This window comes from Mus caroli, chromosome 10, assembly GCF_900094665.2.
Source record: "Mus caroli chromosome 10, CAROLI_EIJ_v1.1, whole genome shotgun sequence".
Taxonomy (NCBI): Eukaryota; Metazoa; Chordata; class Mammalia; order Rodentia; family Muridae; genus Mus; species Mus caroli.
The window spans coordinates 59,303,537-59,322,807 of record NC_034579.1 but is presented as its reverse complement, the minus strand read 5'-3'; the positions used below and the strand labels follow the sequence as shown (position 1 = coordinate 59,322,807).

General features: G+C 36.1%; 1 protein-coding gene across 6 annotated transcripts in view; it reads right to left on the bottom strand.

Annotated features, from left to right (window-relative positions):
- Ctnna3 (catenin alpha 3) overlaps positions 1-19,271 on the bottom strand; it is a 1,468,839-nt gene that overhangs the window by 45,747 nt on the left and 1,403,821 nt on the right. For all 6 annotated transcript variants that reach the window (XM_021173456.2, XM_029482772.1, XM_029482775.1 and 3 more), the window contains one exon: positions 9,745-9,850. In XM_021173456.2, the coding sequence (XP_021029115.1) occupies positions 9,745-9,850 (106 nt within the window). The remainder of the gene's footprint in view (positions 1-9,744; positions 9,851-19,271) is intronic.

Genomic DNA, 19,271 nt, shown 5'->3' with positions numbered 1-19,271 from the left:
CACACACACACACACACACACACACACACACATACCGTAAAGACAAAGACAAAATCAGAAACCACATAAGTCAGAAAAAATGTCTGGATGGTTCTAAAAAAAAAAATGCCCATTTTGAGATAAAATCCTCCAAAAATATTTTTGAGCTCATTGATGCAGCCATGCAGACTGCCCTTAAGTATGGTTTGTATATCCATGAGACACTGATGATGAAAACTGAGTTTTCTTGCAAGTGGAGATCAGTTTATAGAGTCAACCTGTAGCCTGGTTGTCTAGAGATGTGGGTTCTTTGGGACCCCTTTAAGCAAAAGTTTAGTCAAATTTATCACATTCCCAGCTCTGGAGTTTTCATTTCTTTAGCCAATTTAGCACAAAATTTTCAGATAAATGGATGAAGCCACGCAAAACAAATATATATATAACTCAAAAGAAAAATGTTATGGTATGTAATTTCTCATATATAGATAATAGCCATAGTCTTCAGTAACCTGGCTATAATATATGTAACCACTGAGGTTACAATACATGCAACCACTGAATTTAGGTATGGAGTAACGGAGTATAGGAAAGTGAAGAATTTCTCTAGTAGTTGGAAGTAGAATAGTTATGAATGGATGGGTGTGGGAAGTATAGGGAATGGAATTGGGAGGATCAAATAGATAGAGGGAAGGAAAGGAGGAGTAAGAGAAGGAATAAAGGGAGAGGCAGCTAAAACTAAGGGTCACTTGAGGGATCCATTGGAAACCTAATAGTGTAGAATCTTCTTCAAGTATATACATATAGGAAAGAAATGTCTATGGAGTCACCAAATAACAAAGGAGACAAAACTCTGACTACATAATTCTTGCAACCAAACAAAAACCCCAGAGCTGGCAGTTATAAATGTAATCAAATTTTTAGTGAAAGGGGTCCCACAGAACTCACAACTCTAGACAAACCAGGCTATTGATTGATCTCCACAAACTGATGGCAAGCGCCTGTTGCTGATGACAACACATATATAACTCACTGATTATGAGCAGCAGAGATAGGGCCTATGTAAAGCCTTCATGCCAACTAACAAGTGTTCATGGTCCTCGAAGGTGGACTGCATAATATTGGTGGAGATAGTTACCAGTCCAGCTACAAAACTCTCCACTTACAAAAGCATCTTGCTGGCAAAATATGTTTGTGTAATAGTGGCACAAAAGCTGTGGGAGTAACCAACTACTATCTGATTGGAATTAAGGCCAGATCCATAAGATGGGATCCATGTCAAATTGCCTGGTTAGCCAAGAATCAGGCTTAGTGGGATATGGACCTGAGATCAAACCAAATAGAATGACTATGCTAAAGGAAAGTAGCAATAAAATTACTCCTAATGACATTCGTCTATACTCAATATAGATCAATGTCTTGCAGACATTTCCTCCTGCAGCAATGAGAACAGAGATTCATAGCCAGGCAATATCCAGAAAGTGAGAGCCCTTAAAACACTCAGCCCTAAATAGGGTATCTCTATGAGAACACTTCCTTAATGGCTCTGAGAACCAAATCTGAAGGACAGGAAGTAGAAAGATGGTAAGAGAGAGGGGGTAGAGGATACCTAGGGAAGAAGAACTTGGAGCCACAACTGGACAGATGTATATGTGGACTTACATAGACTGTGGCAGTATGCACGTGGCCTGCACAGAGCTAAGCCAAAAGAGGGTTCTAGTGCTGAGAATGGAAGTGAACACGTACCCTCATTCCTAACCCACAAACTTCCTTGATTCTTGAATGAATAACTAATGCTATATCCACTCACTTTTAATATATTTAAAGAAAATATTCAATCTCCTCCAGGAGACTTTCTCAACAGTAGGCATAAGACTAAATAATTTTACTAAGAAAAGGATGATAAGTTGTGTATTGGGTTTGAAATAAACTTCTGTAGTCCCCAGTGGTTTGACCCATGTTCACCCTTTATTTACAGATTTGAAGAAAATTCTGGTTATATATTTGGAATTTGTTTTATCATCTAAAGAGCAAAACCACCCTAACTGGTAAGTTCTAATGCTGTAGAACATGTTTTAGATTCTTGTTATCATTGTCAAAAAAAACCTTTTTATGGTTTTTTATTTCTCTGTAATAGCTGTACATATGTAAAGTACTCAGCATTATAATTTCTGTGAAATGGTGTCTCATGATCAAATCAGGTCAATTGACACATCTATTTTCACAGATATTCCCAAGTGTAGATATCTGAGTTGTTTTCATAGTCCTAAAAGCATAATCAAAAGAACTATTCATCCAAATTCGAGAATGATCTTTTATTCTTTTTATAAATAATCTTCCATATTTTGCATATTGACTCTCAGGAAGACATTTCCTCAGAACAAAATTTTCTCAAAGAACAAGTTTCATAATATAACAAATGTTATTTTGTTTATCATAGGTACAGGTATTTTATAAAGATGTAAACTATGAAAATGTGAAATGTTATTTTCATACTTTTTCTATTTCAGACAAGGGACATAAGCATGGCTTAGTGGGTTTAGGGGTATTGGATGCCAAGTCTAATGGCATGTCCTGACTTGAATCTCTAGGACACAATGCAGAACAGGAATACTGATTCCTCTTAGTTTTCCTTAAACCTTCATGTGACTGTGCAGTGATTTGTATAGGAACAACTTCCATCGGCTCATATACATCAATGTTTGTCATTGGAATGCACTGCTACTTGAGAGAGATTAGGAGGTACGGTCTTGGAATAGGGGTAGCCTCTTTGGAGTAAGTGTGTCACTGGGGAGTGAACTTTGGGGTATCAAAAGCTCAAGACAGGTCCAGTGTTTCTCTTTTACTCCTGCTTGCAGTCAGGGTGTAGAACTTTGCATGCTACTTCTCCAGCACTAAGTCTGTCTGTGTGCTGCCATTCTCCCCACCATGATCACGATGGTCTAACCCTCTGAAACTATAAACAAGTTCCAAGTACATGCTTCACTTTATAAGAGTTGCCTTGGTCATGATCTCTCTCTACACCCAAAGAACCCTGATGAAGGCAGCATGCACACACAGTAAGTAAATACATTTTAAAAACAAATAGTAAAATGCACAGAAGTATGGGTAAAATTACAATGGAATTCCCACAAAATGTCAGTAGTGGAAACACGACTTGAGAACTAACTCTGTATATCTAATTTTTGAGGGTTGTATTTGTGACACCTCAATGGATACATGTTAAACTTTATTATATAGGTTTAAACTAATGTTGTTTGTATCTTAAAATCTTTATGAATACATGTGGTTTTTTTGTTTGTTTTAGTGTTAAGGTGGATTCAAGCCTGTATACTCTACAGACTAGATGTAAAGCTGTTTCCGCCTATACCCACTCTTAATTAGTAACTGTATAGAAAAGTTGACCTAACCTACTTTTCTAAGTTTTATGATGACTTCCATGTGAAACTCTCAGAGAACACTTTTCTAAAACATAGATTACAATCCTTTTCCCTGATCCTGGATATTTGCAAATGGAGGAATTACTTGTGTTGACGGAAACTTACAGAGGTGTATTATCTTGCACATAAAATCAGGATTGGAAAGGGTGGCAGGGATTGTAATTCAGACAAAATCTGGTTATTTGGAATGTTTTATTATATTTTTTCTCTCTCCTTGAGAACTTCATCCATGTACACAATGAAATACAATCGTAACTTCCCCCCGCCATTACCTTCCTTCACCCTCCTTAATATCTCTCCAAAATACCCCCACATTTCTTAATGTCTCCTTTTAAAAATTGTTTTGATAAACACTAAGGAAAATTAATGGTTCCCAGGTGTACATAGGTTTGCAGCTCCCTAAATGGAACATGGAAAATCTACCAATGAGAATGCTCTCAAAAAAAGTTTCTCCTTTCCTCTCTCAGTATTTTTAACATAGGCAGGTGAGGAGCTATGAGGAAGTAGTTTACTTTACTTTTCCACTCCCATTAATGGCATATGCCTGTGATCTAATACTCAGAACATCTTGCTCTCCTGGTTCATAGTTTTGAAGGAATCAAGGAAATGTGAATGATCCCAGTGAACGCATCTGTGGCATTGCTTAGATGCAAAATATGACAAAGAAACAGTGGGAAACTAGTGAAAAAGCATCCCTTCAAGCAGGAAACTGGCAGTCACTAGAGGAGTGCATAGTGGTCACATACTCATTATCTGTCCTGATTCATTCCTGAGGAGCCATTGGGTATTTACTTTCATGATGTGAGCCTTCATTAATCTGGACGACAGAACTCAGCATCAACATCTGTACTTCAAGTAAGTTTCAGAGAGAAAACAACATCAAAGCACACATATTGCTGCATGATACCTATGGGAATTATATTCTTAAGGGCTATGTACTGATGATATAACGAAGGCTCTAGAATTTAATTCCCAGTATGGTTTTATTATAATGAAAATTTAGGTCATACCATCAGCATAGAGTACAAGGAAATCCACCAATAATATTTTTAAATGCCAATATAAGTTAGATTATTCTTCTAGATTATTCGGATCCTAGTTAAATGGGTAATAATGATTTCATAAGTATTTCCTGAGTTTTATGGTGCTACCATTCTTGAGTTACTATTGTCAGTTTAACATTAAAAATCGACTTTGTCTGTAATCACAATTGACTGGGGATATTCACTCAGCAACCTAGACATACTTGTTTTGACAAAGTTAGAAGGAAGTAGTGGCAGACTTTGGATACATCACCAGGGTCTTTCCCTTGTTAGATATATTACAGTTGAGCTCTGTTCATTCCACCATACATAAGAATGCATTGCATCTGCACCTAAACAACCCTGTGTATTATTCCTACTATATATGGTGTTGGTTATATCATCTAATTTGGAGTGTCTGCTGACATGGAAAAATCATAGACTAGTGTAGGGGAATTAATAACATATTAGCCTGGGTTTGGAAAGCCTGTTCCTGCATTGCTATTCTTGAGTTTGCTATCATGTTATTAATTTTTAATTTGTTTAAGCATTGTGGTAAATAACAATACCTTGTCTTTAGGAATATACTATGTAATGCATACAATATTAGTACCAGTGTTGTGTTGTGTTGAATGGCAGAGTGAAAGTCACAATACCTCAATTTAATTTTCAGCTTCAAGAAATGTTATGTGATGCAGACAAATGAAGTCAGGTGAGGGAATTAGTAGATCTTATATTGTATGCTACATAAAAAAGCAAATTTTATAAATTTCAAAATGTTGAAGAAGAATGTCACCATATTCATTCGATCATTGTATTAAATTATTACTCTATGTGTCAAAACTTATACAATTAAATAATCAGGTAAAGCAATTGGAAATTAAATGACGAGAGGCTTTCAGTTCTCTTTGTAACTAGATAACAGCAATTTCTTAGGTAGTGAATTGTGCCTTGTGTGTATTAAATAGAGGAAGATAGAAATGGAAAATGGAAAAGAAAACAAGCATCAAGAAATAGTCTTAAATTAAATAGGTTTAATAGTATTCTCTCTACATATAACTCTTTCACTACACAGAATGAAATTAAATTGGTCAAAGACATATATTTATATTATGACTTAACCCAGTAGGTACAAATATATTCTAAATTTATATAATATAGAATTAAAAACTGTAAATGAACATTTTGATAGTCCATCAGACAATAAAAATAACAGAGTAGAAAGAATCATAAAAGTTGTTGAAGTTTTAAAATTCTGAATTGAATAAAATAGCCAGTAACCAACACCACCAGTAAATTCTTTTATAGTATTTACAAGCACTAGAAATTACTTAGCTCTCATTATTATATCAATTGTGTTTTAAAAATAGTTGAAATTATTTAAAGCCTAAAATGTGTGTGTGTGCATATGTGTGTATATATTTGTGAGTTTCTGTGGTGTGTGTGGATATACATGCATGCATGCAAGCATATGTGTGCATGTGTGTGTGTGCATGTGTGTGTATGTATGTATGCAGGTGGGGATACATTTATCCGTGTGTTTGCATGGGTATGCATGTGTGCATGTGTGTGTATGTATGTATGTATGTGTAGAAATAAGTGCACATTCATGGGTGACCTCCCATGAAGGTCACTAAATTTACCACATCATATCCTCAATCCCTGTTATTGTTTGTTCAAAGCCACATTTGTTCAGAACAGATGTCATCCTTAGAAACTCTCTGGACTGACAAAGTTTAAAAGTTTGAGGACTGTTATTCATGATTACTAGACAATGGCTGTTTCTTAAGTTTCTTGAAAAATACCAATGCAGTATAGAAGTTTCATGGTACTTTTCCTTCCCGCCCATATAATTAGAATAATATTAAAATGGTGACAAGATTTAATAACATCAAAACATCTACTCTACTGTTATTTGGTCAAATTAAAGAATAATATATATCATGTAAAATTTAAAAATGATAAGGTTTATTTATTTATTTATTTTTTACCTCATATAGTTATACACTCTAAAGCAAACAGGAGAACAAAGCTACGAAATATTTGATACTTAAGGGGCCTTACTATATGCATGTCTGTCTAAAATATTATACTTTCATTTTTCCACTAATATTTTGCCTCTCTTATGAAACTAACTGCAATTCAGTTTGAAAATAAGGCAGATTATATACAAGAATGAGTTCTGTTTATTTATTAGATTAGGAAATTCTAAACCCTGAACAGATCTTGGCCATTAGCTCTGCACCCAGTCCCACAATACCCAGAGGAAGCTTTACTCCCAGGAGCTCTAACATGCCCAGGATCGCAGGATCACAGGATCTCAGGGGCTTGGTCACACCAGGATCTCAGGATCCCAGAGGCAGATTGACTCCCAGGAGCTCTGATACACCCAGGATCTCAGGATCATAGGATCCCAGAATCATGGGATTACAGACACAGCTGGTCTCTGAGGAGTTGTGACACAACAAGGATCACAGGAGGGACCAGCTACAGTCAGATACAGTGAGGGCAGGTAGAACTAGAGATAACCAGATGGTGAGAGGCAAGCATAAGAACATAAACAACAGAAACCAAGGTTACTTGACATCATCAGAACCCAATTCTCCTACCATAGCAGGTCCTGAATACACAATCACACTGGAAAATCAAGATTCAGATAGAAACTCACTTCTCATGATTAAGATAGAGGACTTTAAGGACATAACTCCCTTAAAGAAATACAGGAAAACACAGGTAAACAGGTAAAGAAATTGAACAAAACCATCTAGGATCTAAAAATGGAAATAGAAAACAATAAGGAAATCACAAAGGGACACAACTCTGGAGATAAAAAAAAACTAGGAAAGAGATCAGGAGTCATAGATGCAAGCATCACCAACAGAATAGAAGAGATAGAAGAGAGAATCTCAGGTACAGAAGATACCTTTGACTTATAGTCAAAGAAAATGCAAAGAGCAAAAAGCTCCTAACACAAAACATCTAGGAAATTCATGACACAATGAGAAGATGAAACCTAAGAATAATAGGTATAGAAGACAGTGAAGATTCCCAACTTAAAGGGCCAGTAAATATCTTCAACAAAATTATAGAAGAAAACTTCCCTAACCCAAAGAAAGAGATGCCTATGACATACAAGAAGCCTACAGAACTCCAAATAGACAGGACCAGAAAAGAAATTCCTCCTATCACTTAATAATCAAANCACCAAATGCACNAAGCAAAGAAAGAATATTAAAAGCACTAAGGGAAAAAGGTCAAGTAACATATAAAGGCAGTCCTATTAGAATTACATCAGACTTCTCATCAGAGACTATGAAAGCTAGAAGATACTGGGCAGATGACATACAGACCCTAAGAAAGCACAAATGCCAGCAAAACTCTCAATTAACATAGATGGAAAAACAAGGTATTCCATGATAAAAACCAAATTTATACAATATCTTTTCACAAATCCAGCCCTACAAAGGATAATAGATGGAAAACACCAACACAAGGAGGGAAACTACACCCTAGAAAAAAATAGAAAGTAATCTTTCAACAAGCACAAAAGAAGATAGCCACACAAACATAATTCCAACTCTAACAACAAAAACAATAGGAAACAACAACCACTTTTCCTTAATATCACTTAATATCATCAGTGGACTCAATTCGTCAATAAAAAGACATAGACTAATATACTGGATACATAAACAGGACCAAGAATTTTGCTGCATATAGGAAATGCACCTTAGTGACAAAGATAGACACTACCTCAGAATAAAAGGCTGGAAAAAATATTTCCAAGCAAATGGTCCCAAGAAACAAGCTGGAGTAACCATTCTAGTATCAAATAAAATTGACTTTCAACAAAAACTTATTTAAAAAATGATAAGGAAGGACACTATACTCATCAAAGAAAAAAAAATCTTCCAAGTTGAACTCTCAATTCTGAACATCTATGCTCCAAATGCATGGGCATCAACATTCATAAAAGAAACTTTACTAAAGCTCAAAGCACACACTGAACCTCACACAATAATAGTGGGAGACTTCAACACCCTACTCTCAGCAATGGACAGATCATAGATACAGAAACGAAATGGATTAGGAAATTCTGAACTTTAAGATGACAAAGTTTGGTTTAGATATAAACGCTAAGTTCTGTGTCAAAAACCCTTAGCTTAAGTTCTTGCATAAGAAGTACTTCAAATTTGGGATGGTCTCAGATTTTTAAGAAAATTTACACAGTCTTAACCTTTTGAGAACCCTTACTTGGAAAAATCAGAAATTTCGAGTCTTATGAAATCTAAAACTATTCGAGAGCCATCCTTGCTTCTAGAGTTTCAAATGATCACTGTTTAATCTACATTACACAACAGATTAATATAAATTTTAAAATGTTTAAAATAGCAAGCTATTGATACAAACAATGCACAGTCAAATTAAAAAAACAAACTACTTCTCTCTAGTACATTTCTCTGACATTTATTTGTTCTCCATTATACCCACAAATATATTATCTCTCAGTTTAAATTTTCTCATGTTCCCACAAGGGATGTATATATAGAGAGATGGGACAGAAACAATCATACAAAAAGGTATCTCTTAGTATACAAGGAAGGTATAATGTGGTGTATATGCAAATTCAAAATGATACTTCCCCTACAGCAAAATACTATGAGGTTAAAAATGATAATAAATATATAATAAATGTATTCATATTACACCCCTGTCTGAAGTATTAATTTTTCACTATTCAGACAAATTTATAATATGGGCACTGCTTAAAAAATTGTTTTAAAAATCTGTGAAAAACACAAGGGAAAAAAATGAAAGGCGTGCAGAAACACTAGTCTGCCCAAGAGTTGCATAACTCCTACCACAGACTTCTTTACTTTATTGTTCTAATAAGGCTGCAAGGTGTTAATGTCAGCTAACATTTTAGAAGATTAAAAAGTGTGAACTACTCGCTAAAATCAAGGAAAAGAGAACACCCATTATGCCATTATAGCCAATTAAAATAAATTTAGTTCATTTCAATCTGATAAAGCTGATTTTAACATAAAGTATATTTAAAGTTTATATATATATATATATATATTATATATATATATATATATTCTAAAACCAATCTTTCATTTTTAGAGTTTATTGTCTCAAGAGTTGCATAATTACAACATTATACATTTTTGAAACTCTATTATAGTAAGCAAATGTATTCAATAGAGTTTAAAATAGTAGTCATCCAGCTCCTCTGTAGTCAATAATTAAAAGAAGAGAGAAAACAGTGAAGGCTTTCCTATGTCTATTTATAAGTAGCTCACCTGGTTAGCAATCTGCCGAGCAAGAACATCCATCCTTGATCCTGACTCTGATATCATTTTAGCTGCATAGATTACATCAGTGGTATGCTTTAGTGGTCCTTTCCCCCTGAAAACAAATGGCACATATTAATTTTGTGGGTTTATATAGAAATAGATAAAATATAATGAATATGCATATATTAAAACATATTTTATTATTTTTAGTCACTTTTAGTGTGTATATGTTTCTCTCTCTCTCTCTCTCTCTCTCTCTCTCTCTCTCTGTGTGTGTGTGTGTGTGTGTGTGTGTGTGTGTGTGTGTGTGGGTTTATATAGAAATAGATAAAATATAATGAATATGCATATATTAAAACATATTTTATTATTTTTAGTCACTTTTAGTGTGTATATGTTTCTCTCTCTCTCTCTCTCTCTCTCTCTCTCTCTCTCTGTGTGTGTGTGTGTGTGTGTGTGTGTGTGTAGGTGTGTGTAGGTGTCTATAGAGACCAGAAGGTGACAGGCATTGGTTCCCTGGATCTGGAAGTACAGGCTGTTGTTATCTACTCCACATGAGAGCTGGGAACTGAACTTGGATTCTCCACAAGAGTAGAAGAACCCTGAACAACTGAGCAACTTCTCCAGCTCCAATAGATAGGTATCTATGCTCACATAAATAACACATTTACCCAAAATAATAGTAATTAGACTTATGTACTTTCCTTTTAGATAAGCCCAAAATTAATTTTAGTCTTAAATGAAAACAATTAATATCTATCTTCTCAAAATTTAGAAAGTAATACAAAGAAGAAAAGTAGCATAGCACTTTTAATTTTTAAATTAGATTAACACTCAGAGACTTAATGCCCCAGGGTGGGTGGGGGGATACCCAGGATGGGGTCACTTTCTCAGAGATGAAAGCTGGGGTGGATGGGGTATAACTGTACAAGGAGGGATCAGGAGGGGGCAGCATTTGGGATATAAATAAATAAAATAATTAATAAAAAGTATCAGTTTAGATATATCTCAGTTTAGATACCTTTAGAGTCAAGACATATATATTCAACCTTGCATTATAAGTAGGCGAGCTACTTATTATTTTTCTCTTTTAATCCATCTCTGATATTTTTTAACTTTTAATCGATTTTTCATGAATGTCACACCATATACTCCAATAGCTTTCATTTTCCCATCCCACAGCCCCCTGTATCTATTCTCTGACCCTTGCAATCCCCCATCTAACAGAAAACAAAAATTAAATAGAAAAAAATCTTGCCATGGAGCTGTGGTGTGTCACAGTGTGTCACACAGTATACCCCTTTGTCCATACATTTTTTTTTCTTGCAAATGTTCATATGTAGTGAATCATAGGTTTGGTCTGAGATCAGCTCTGGCTTCTGCTATACTCTCAATATTGCATTCTTATCAGGACTCCTCTTGGATAGACTGATTTTGCCCTGTGTCATGGAGATTCTGTGGCTGCGGATCACCAGGATTGGCCCTGTGAAGTGCTCCAGCACTTCATAGATAGGGTTGGTCAGTCAGAGTTGAAGCCAGCCTACTCTGTGACTCAGCATGGCCCAAGACTACCATCTCTGCAGAGAGGCTGCTCCCTGCTGGCTGTCATAGACACTGCCATCAGGGCCTAACTGGGGGCAGGAGACAAAGCATCAAGCAGGTTGGGACATCTGGACATTTCGTTATCCAGTCTTCTCAACACCTGCCCAGGTGATTCCCCAGGAAGGCAGGCTGCAGCCCTGCCCTCAGCTACCTGCTTGGCCACTGAGATGCTCTTATGGGAACCTGGCAGGGACTTTAAACAGCTCTTGTGCCTCTCGTGCCACCAGGGCCAGCTCTCCAGCTTTGTCCAGGTAAGGAGGGGAGGGTGGGGGTGGAGGTTGGGTCAACTCATTTTTTACATTTTTTTTCCCCAGCTAGGTGCATTATGATTTTTATCATATAATCTCTTCCCTACAATCAATTTTCATATAGAACTGCGCTCAAAAAATGTCTGACTTAGGACCTTTAGCGTTGCAGTATGAATTAACATTTCTTTTCTCTGTGGACCCTATTGTATGCCAGGATAGCTTTAAAGAACAGATACCTTGAGATGGACCTAAGTGACTCCTTTTATTCCACCAGCTCTTCAAAGGACGATGCTGGCCAATTTGCTGCAGTGAGTTTGATGTTTTCTATTTCCTTGCTTTTGTTTTGTTGTTTTGTTTTTGTTTCTTTCCAGACCCCAAATGAGTCTGAATCCTGGGAACAACTGATCAGGAATAATGAAAAGGTGTGCTCTCTGTTTTGCCCAAGAGACAATCCAACCTTTGTTTTTGATAAATGTGTCTTATAAAACCGATTACTGCACACATGCTGAGCTATGTGCCCATCTTTTTTAGTAAGAGAAGAACAGTTGAAGAGAGTGGACTGGCAGCATCTGTCACACTGTCCTTTACTCTCAGGTGTCTAGTGATGTGTTTCACCACATGAGAAAAAATAGGGACTGCGGTAGAGAAGGAGAATATGGTTGCAGTCTCAAAGAATCCTAGGAAGTACACGGGTCTTGAGAATATCTTTTGTGCATCGGATCCTTTATAATTTCCTCTCATTTTCCCCTAAATCTACTTTTTTTTTTGTACTTATATAGCTCCCCCTGCTCCCAGGATAAGGAAAAACAAAAGAAAATAAACAGAAAGACAGTATTATGTCAGAGGTTGTTTTGTTTATTTTTTAGTAAAAACCTGCATTCACATGGTTTTGGCCTGTTTCCAAAAACAAACAAACAAACAAACAAAATCACCAAAAGACAAAACAACAAAACACTCACTACTGTGTATAATCAGTCTGTGCCTCTTTATATTCGGGGATTGGAATAGCATTCAACAGGGACTTTCTTAGAATTACCTGAGTTTATTTCTCCAACATGCCCTAAATTGCTTTAAAGTATGGATTGGCAAAGATAAAGTGCTACAACTTTAAGTTAACTACGGCTCATGATACACTTGTATAAAAATAAGATCACTGTCATTATCTCAGCAAAGATTATGTACTTGTTTGTATTTTTATGCTAATTGGGTTCCCCAAAACTGTTTTTCAATAGAGGGTCTGGATGTAGATTCTGGGAACCTGTCTCTAGTTAATTCTGATTGGTAAATAAAGATGCCAGCAGCCAATAGCTGGGGAAGAAAGAATAGTCAGGGTTTAGGGTTCCTAGTCTTAGAACCAGGAAGAGGAGGAAGACAAGAGAAAGAGAGGCAGCCATGGAAGGGCAATAATGTGCAAGAGGGAGAAGCAGAGCCACCATAAAGAGGAGCCAAGAGAACGTGGCCAGAGGGCTGCTCAACTGGGCCACGAGCAGCCAAAATGGAACAAAGAAACTAAGTAGTTACTCATTGTTATGGATAGGAGGCAGATTCTAACAGCACGGAGGTTAGGCAGTTGCCCATCTTTTGTGCTGTTTAAGGTATATTAAAATGTAAAGGCTGTGTGTGTGTCTTTCATTTAAGAACTTGAGCCACTGAGGCAGTTATTAACCCGGAACCAGGATTTATTTGAAATTCTAATGCTACATGATTATTCTGTGGTGATTTAGAAATAGGGAGGGGGAGTGACGAGCTCTGTGAGTGTAACAAGGAGACAGGAAGTGTAGGAAATGAAAGACTTTGGTTAGACAAATCAGGATGCACATAGAAGGGGGGGGAGAATCTTCATCTGTGTTTGAGTTACACCTTACCTTGAAGGTAACGAGAGAAACGAAAGTGTCCAATATGACAGATATCAGAGAAATATATTTACTCATTCGGGAGATATTATATAGCTAGTTTTGTGTCAACGTGACAAAAGTTGGAATCTTCTGGGAACAGGAAACTCCAGTTAATTAAACACCTCTATTAGAGGGGCCTGTAGGTAAGTCTATAGGAGACATTCTTGGTTAATGATTGGTATTAGAATGCCCAGCCTTCTCTGTAGGTAGGGCCATCCCTAGGCAGAGGTTTTGGCTTGTATAAGAAAGCACCCTGAGCAAGCTGTGGGAGCAAGTCAGCAAATAGCATTGTTCCATGCTTTAGCTCCTGCCTCGGCTCCTACTTTGCTTCTGTTCCTGCCTTGGGGAGGTGTAACCCAACTATCCCTTTGTTCTCTACTTTGCTTTTGATTATAATCTTTATGAAAAAGAAATTAAAGTAGAAATTAATACAGAAAAAATAGTTCTATGACATGATTAAAATACAGCGCATATTCACACAAAGTTAAATAATCCAAGGCTCCTGCACCTATGAGCTAAACACTGCAATGTGTGCTCCTTGTGTTTCATTTCTCCTTCTCTATAATTCCTTTCAAAGCCATTATAAACAAGATGTCCTCTAAAAGAAAACCAGGGAAAATTTTTAAATGGCCGGGTACATAACACAATGAAAATCTGGCCTCAGAAATGGTTATCCCCACATGCCTGAACTGCTGACATAGGTTTCTTAGCAACTTAAAAAAAAATCAACATTAATTGTTACAATATTTGAATTGCTCTTATCAAATTTGCTTTATGCATCAGGGAGGACTAGAAGTTATGTACGTGGTTATGTTCGAGTACAGAATTGCATTTCATTATCTCTATGCCTCTCCAGAGAAAGTTAAACTTAAATAAAGCTGTCTAAGCTCCCAAAAGACAATGCATCACATTTCAAGGTCTAAAACAATGGACAAAGGTTGTTTCTAAGGAGAGCAGCCAAGCCTCTTGTAGCTTAAACAATACACAAATAGGTATGTCTACAGAATGCAACTAATTTGCAAAATAAGATATGTTCCTGTATGAAAATCCTAGGCTAATAAAGGAGAAATTACTTCTAGCTCCAAATATAAACCTTGTTATTGAGACCATGAGCTTAAAAGTCACAATAAGTTTGGTACCTTCAAGTAACAATAATCCATGATGACAAGCCGTGATCACTCCCTTCCCCTCATTCTTAATTAGATGTATTGCCTGGCAAGCTTCCGTCTGAGTGCCAAAGAAAATACACATTTTATAAATGATTCCTTATCGTGCCAAGCTTCCAGACCAGGCGACAATTACTGAAACTATGACAGATTTCTAACATTCTCAGCCTGAAACGTGCTATGTAATGAAGGCTTTTCAAATTGGGGGATGCATTCAGAGGTTGTCTGCAGCCTTCATCTTCATAATGGATCTGCACAATTTCTTATCATCAAATTGCTCCTTAAATCAGACTTAGATTCTATAGCGAAAGGTACCAAAGGGAAGAGAGGGGAGAAAGTGAAGTATCTGGAAATATCTTTAAAAGCCACAGGCTGAGAAATTTTTAAGTACAAATTGATTAAAATGATTATTTTTAACGCACCATGGAAGACATTGAGAAAGAGACTTCTTAATGACTGACTAGATGAGGCTATTCTTCCTTGTTTCCATTTCACAATGTATGTATTTAAAGAACATCTTGTTTATAATTCATCTTCATTTTTAAAAAAATAAAAGTACTTGTACAAATATGAAGACATCAGTATGAGTTAGCAGAACCACTTAAAGGTAGACCTGAATCAATTCAAGCACTCCTGTGAAGAAATGAAAAGTAGATGCAGAACTAACCAAAACCCAGGGCCAGCTCCTATGTAGACAATGATAGATAACAAGAGTGGCCCTGTCTCAAACAAGGTAGAAGGTGAATGATGACACCAGCATTCTTACCATACATGTGCTGAGTGTATGATAACCTGCAGTCACACGTATGAATAAACTCAAAAACACACACACAAATTCATATATATATATGTATATCAAATATATGAATATTTATGATTGAATATATGTGGGATATATATGATATATAAAAACATTAAAAAAGTTTAAAAACATATGGCAGATGATAAAATGATAAAGAGTTAATGAAATGCAGACAACATAGATTTTATCTTACTTAGGTAGGTGAAGAAAGTTCTTTAGAAAGGCGGGGAAGGGTATGGGGGACTTTTGGGAGAGCATTGGAAATGTAATTGAGGAAAATACGTAATAAAAAAAAAAGAAAGTCAATTTATCCATTTATTATTTGAACAAACACCAGCTGTTCATTTCTACCATTATTCTGTTCTTAACCCATTGCATTTTTTTTGCATAAAGGCACATTTCTTTCTCTTTGGATTTAATAAACAAGATAGAAACTGTGAGCCAGAGAGTCCCACGTGTCAAGGATCTAGCTTAATAAAAATAGTACTGAACCATTTCATCTTCTGTTTTCAGAGAAAAGCAGTATCATTCATCTTATTTGGTACTTTCTGTTACCAATTAAACACAAATCAGAAAGTGTCATTGTATTGGAGGTTATATATATATATATATATACATATATATATGTATATATATATATGTATATATATATATGATAATATCATTCACATTTATGAGACTAAAACCTTGTCCCTCAATCCTCTTTTTCTTCTATATTAATGTCTTTTATATATGAGATGAAAACCATGATAATATATATTGACTCATGGTAATGAACACATTTATCATTTTCTTCATTCTTGCCACAGCTCCATACACATTATTTTATAGTTATTATCACTTCTCTGTAGTTTAATGTGAAAATTTTCTCCATAGGCATCCATGTTTGAATACTTGGATGCATTGTCTTGGAGGTTGTAGGAATTTGACACACAGGGACTAGCTGGCTGACTTTAAGACATTAGGGGTGAGTAACGAAAACTCTAACTTAGGTTTCAGTCTAGCTCTCTACTGCTTGATTTTCAAGGATGTGAGAAGGCCCCACATGATTCCATCACCCCCATTCAAGCTGCCCCAAATTCCATACCCCACCTCCATCATTATAGACTGTAATCCCTGAAACCCTTATCCAAATGAACCCTTCCTCCCTTGTGCAATTTCTGTCAGGAATTTAGCTACAAAAGCAAGAAAATAATGGATATATATCTAATTTATTTCAGATGCTATGACTAAACAGTCTGACCAAAATCAAATTAGGGGAGGGAAGGGTTTATCCAGCTTATTCTTATTCTTGTAGGTCCATTGTTGAGGAAAGTCAGAGCAAGAACACAGGTGAGAGAGAGAGAGAGAGAGAGACAGAGACAGAGACAGAGACAGAGACAGAGACAGAGACAGAGACAGAGAGACAGAGAGAGAGCAGAAACAAGAGGATGAAAGAGCGAGATAGAGACAGAGAGTCAGAGAGAGACAGAGAGAGAGAGACAGAGAGAGAGAGACAGAGAGCGAGGCTGACTCCTAATTCCATGTATAAAGGAATGGCTAAAATGTGGTTCATAAGCTCCATGGGAGAGACGGGACTGCTTTTATTTGTTATGTCTTATCTGGTTTTACTTCTGCTTTCTAAATGTAAAATACTGCACTCAAACTTGCACCTAACCTATGCTCTAGTAAATGAAAACTTATACCTCACTAAAAATATACCTTAGTAAATAGAAAACAGAGCTTTCATTTAACCTTCATGTTAGATACTATTATTTATTTGTTTCGATATTCAAAGTTAGAGCAGAAATACATTATAATTAAAATGGGCTTAGGCCACTCATTTTGTTTACATCCTGTAACTAGTAGCCAAGTAGTCTTGACTGCCCTGACCTTGCTTTCTGATTGCCAAGGTAATGAACATATTTGCCACATGGTATAAAACATAAAATTAAATGTATTACATGTTATTTAGAACATAACAACTGTTCATGAAATACTTCTATATCATCTTCACAACAAATATTTTTTAGAGATTTACCTTTTCATTTACAATATTCTGTGATTCTATTTCTATATTAATATATGTATGGTCTTTGTTTTGTTTGTTTGTTTGTTTTTGTTGTTGTTGTTTTGGTTTTTTGAGACAGGGTTTCTCTGTGTAGCCCTGGCTGTCCTGGAACTCACTTTGTAGACCAGGCTGGCCTCAAACTCAGAAATCTGCCTGCCTCTGCCTCCTGAGTGCTGGGATTAAAGGCATGCACCACCACACCCAGCCCATGTATGGTCTTTGTGTGTGTGTGTGTGTGTGTGTGTGTGTGTGTGTGTGTGTGTACATGTTCATGTATGTGTGCATGTCACATTTGTAGGTGCCATAAGACATAGGGTTTTCTGGAGCTACCATTACAAGGGGTTGTGTACCACATGATGTAGGTGCTGAAAACCGAACTCCTCCTCTGCAAAAGCAGTATCTGTTGTTAAGTGTTTATCTATGTTCTACTTTCCTTTTCTTTTTAACCTAAATACTGTGCTGCATTTCAGACAATATCAACTGAGTTAATTACATTGGGTTACTTCCTTTTTCTGCTGAATATAGTGCTTATTATAGCCACAGCCATAGCATCTTTTTACTAATAAAGAAAAAATCATCAACTATAGACAGGCATTATCTATGTTTGTATAAGCATTGTTCACGATTTTATAAGCATGCATTTAGTGATTATTTTCATTTATTGACAAAATTTCCTTCAGGTCTAACTTCCTAGTGTTTGTGATTTAGTTCTACAATGGGTTGCCAGAACATATCTCCGTTCAGTTCTCTATTAGGTCCAAGATATGTAGAAAGAATTGTCATGAAAGCCACCCAAGACTGATAAAATGACAACCGGTACCCAGCTCAAGCAGATGGTGCAGGGCTCCTACATTCTTCAGACATGAGACTCCTCTGGCCAGCTAGATGTGCCTTTCTTTTGAAAACTGTCATTTGAGTTTTGAAGACTATAAAAGTTTTTGGAAAACCAACTAGTTTGTAATCAGATTTCAATCAGCTTGTAATCATCAAGAATACTGAACATTCTAAAAAACCTTTTGGGTTCCATTCTAGAAAGGTATTTCTCTCCTGTCTAATATTTATTATCTGATCTAACTATACAAAGAACATTGAAGTAGCCTCAACTTTTGTGTCTCCCATGTCATCATTAGTGAACTATTGGAGAACCCCAAGGTCTCTTAAGATCCAGAAGAGAACCAGTGGTAACCAGAAATCTAATCTAATCATGAAAAGCAAGAGATCAGAGGGTATCAGAGAAAACTGAAATTTCAGGATAAGAACACTCCCATCCATCTTTCCAAATTCAGCATCTAGGAGAAGTATGGAAAATTGGAAAGTATTTCTAATTGGTCCCATTAAAAATAAAAGAGTAGTTGGTAAGCTCTTAGCAGTGCCTCTTCATATATACCCTATGGGTACCAAAATCCTATAAATATTTTTTCCACTTTACCACCAACAAAACAAATAAACAAATATACTTTTTAAATTTTTGGATTTCATCAATAGACAGAAAAAAAAAATCAAAACCTGAAAGAACCATGACCCTTCAACCAATACAGCTGAAATTGTAAGGCATATGTTCAGCCTGGGCACAAAGCCAAGTCTATTTCTTATTTTGTAATTGCAACGACAGAGTCAATTATTAAGAATAGAAATTATGGAAGCAATCCCACTAAAATCGGGGACGAGACAAGGCTGCCCACTTTCTTCCTACCTCTTCAACATAGTACTTGAAGTCCTAGCCAGAGCAATTTGACAACAAAAGGAGATCAAGGGGATACAAATTGGAAA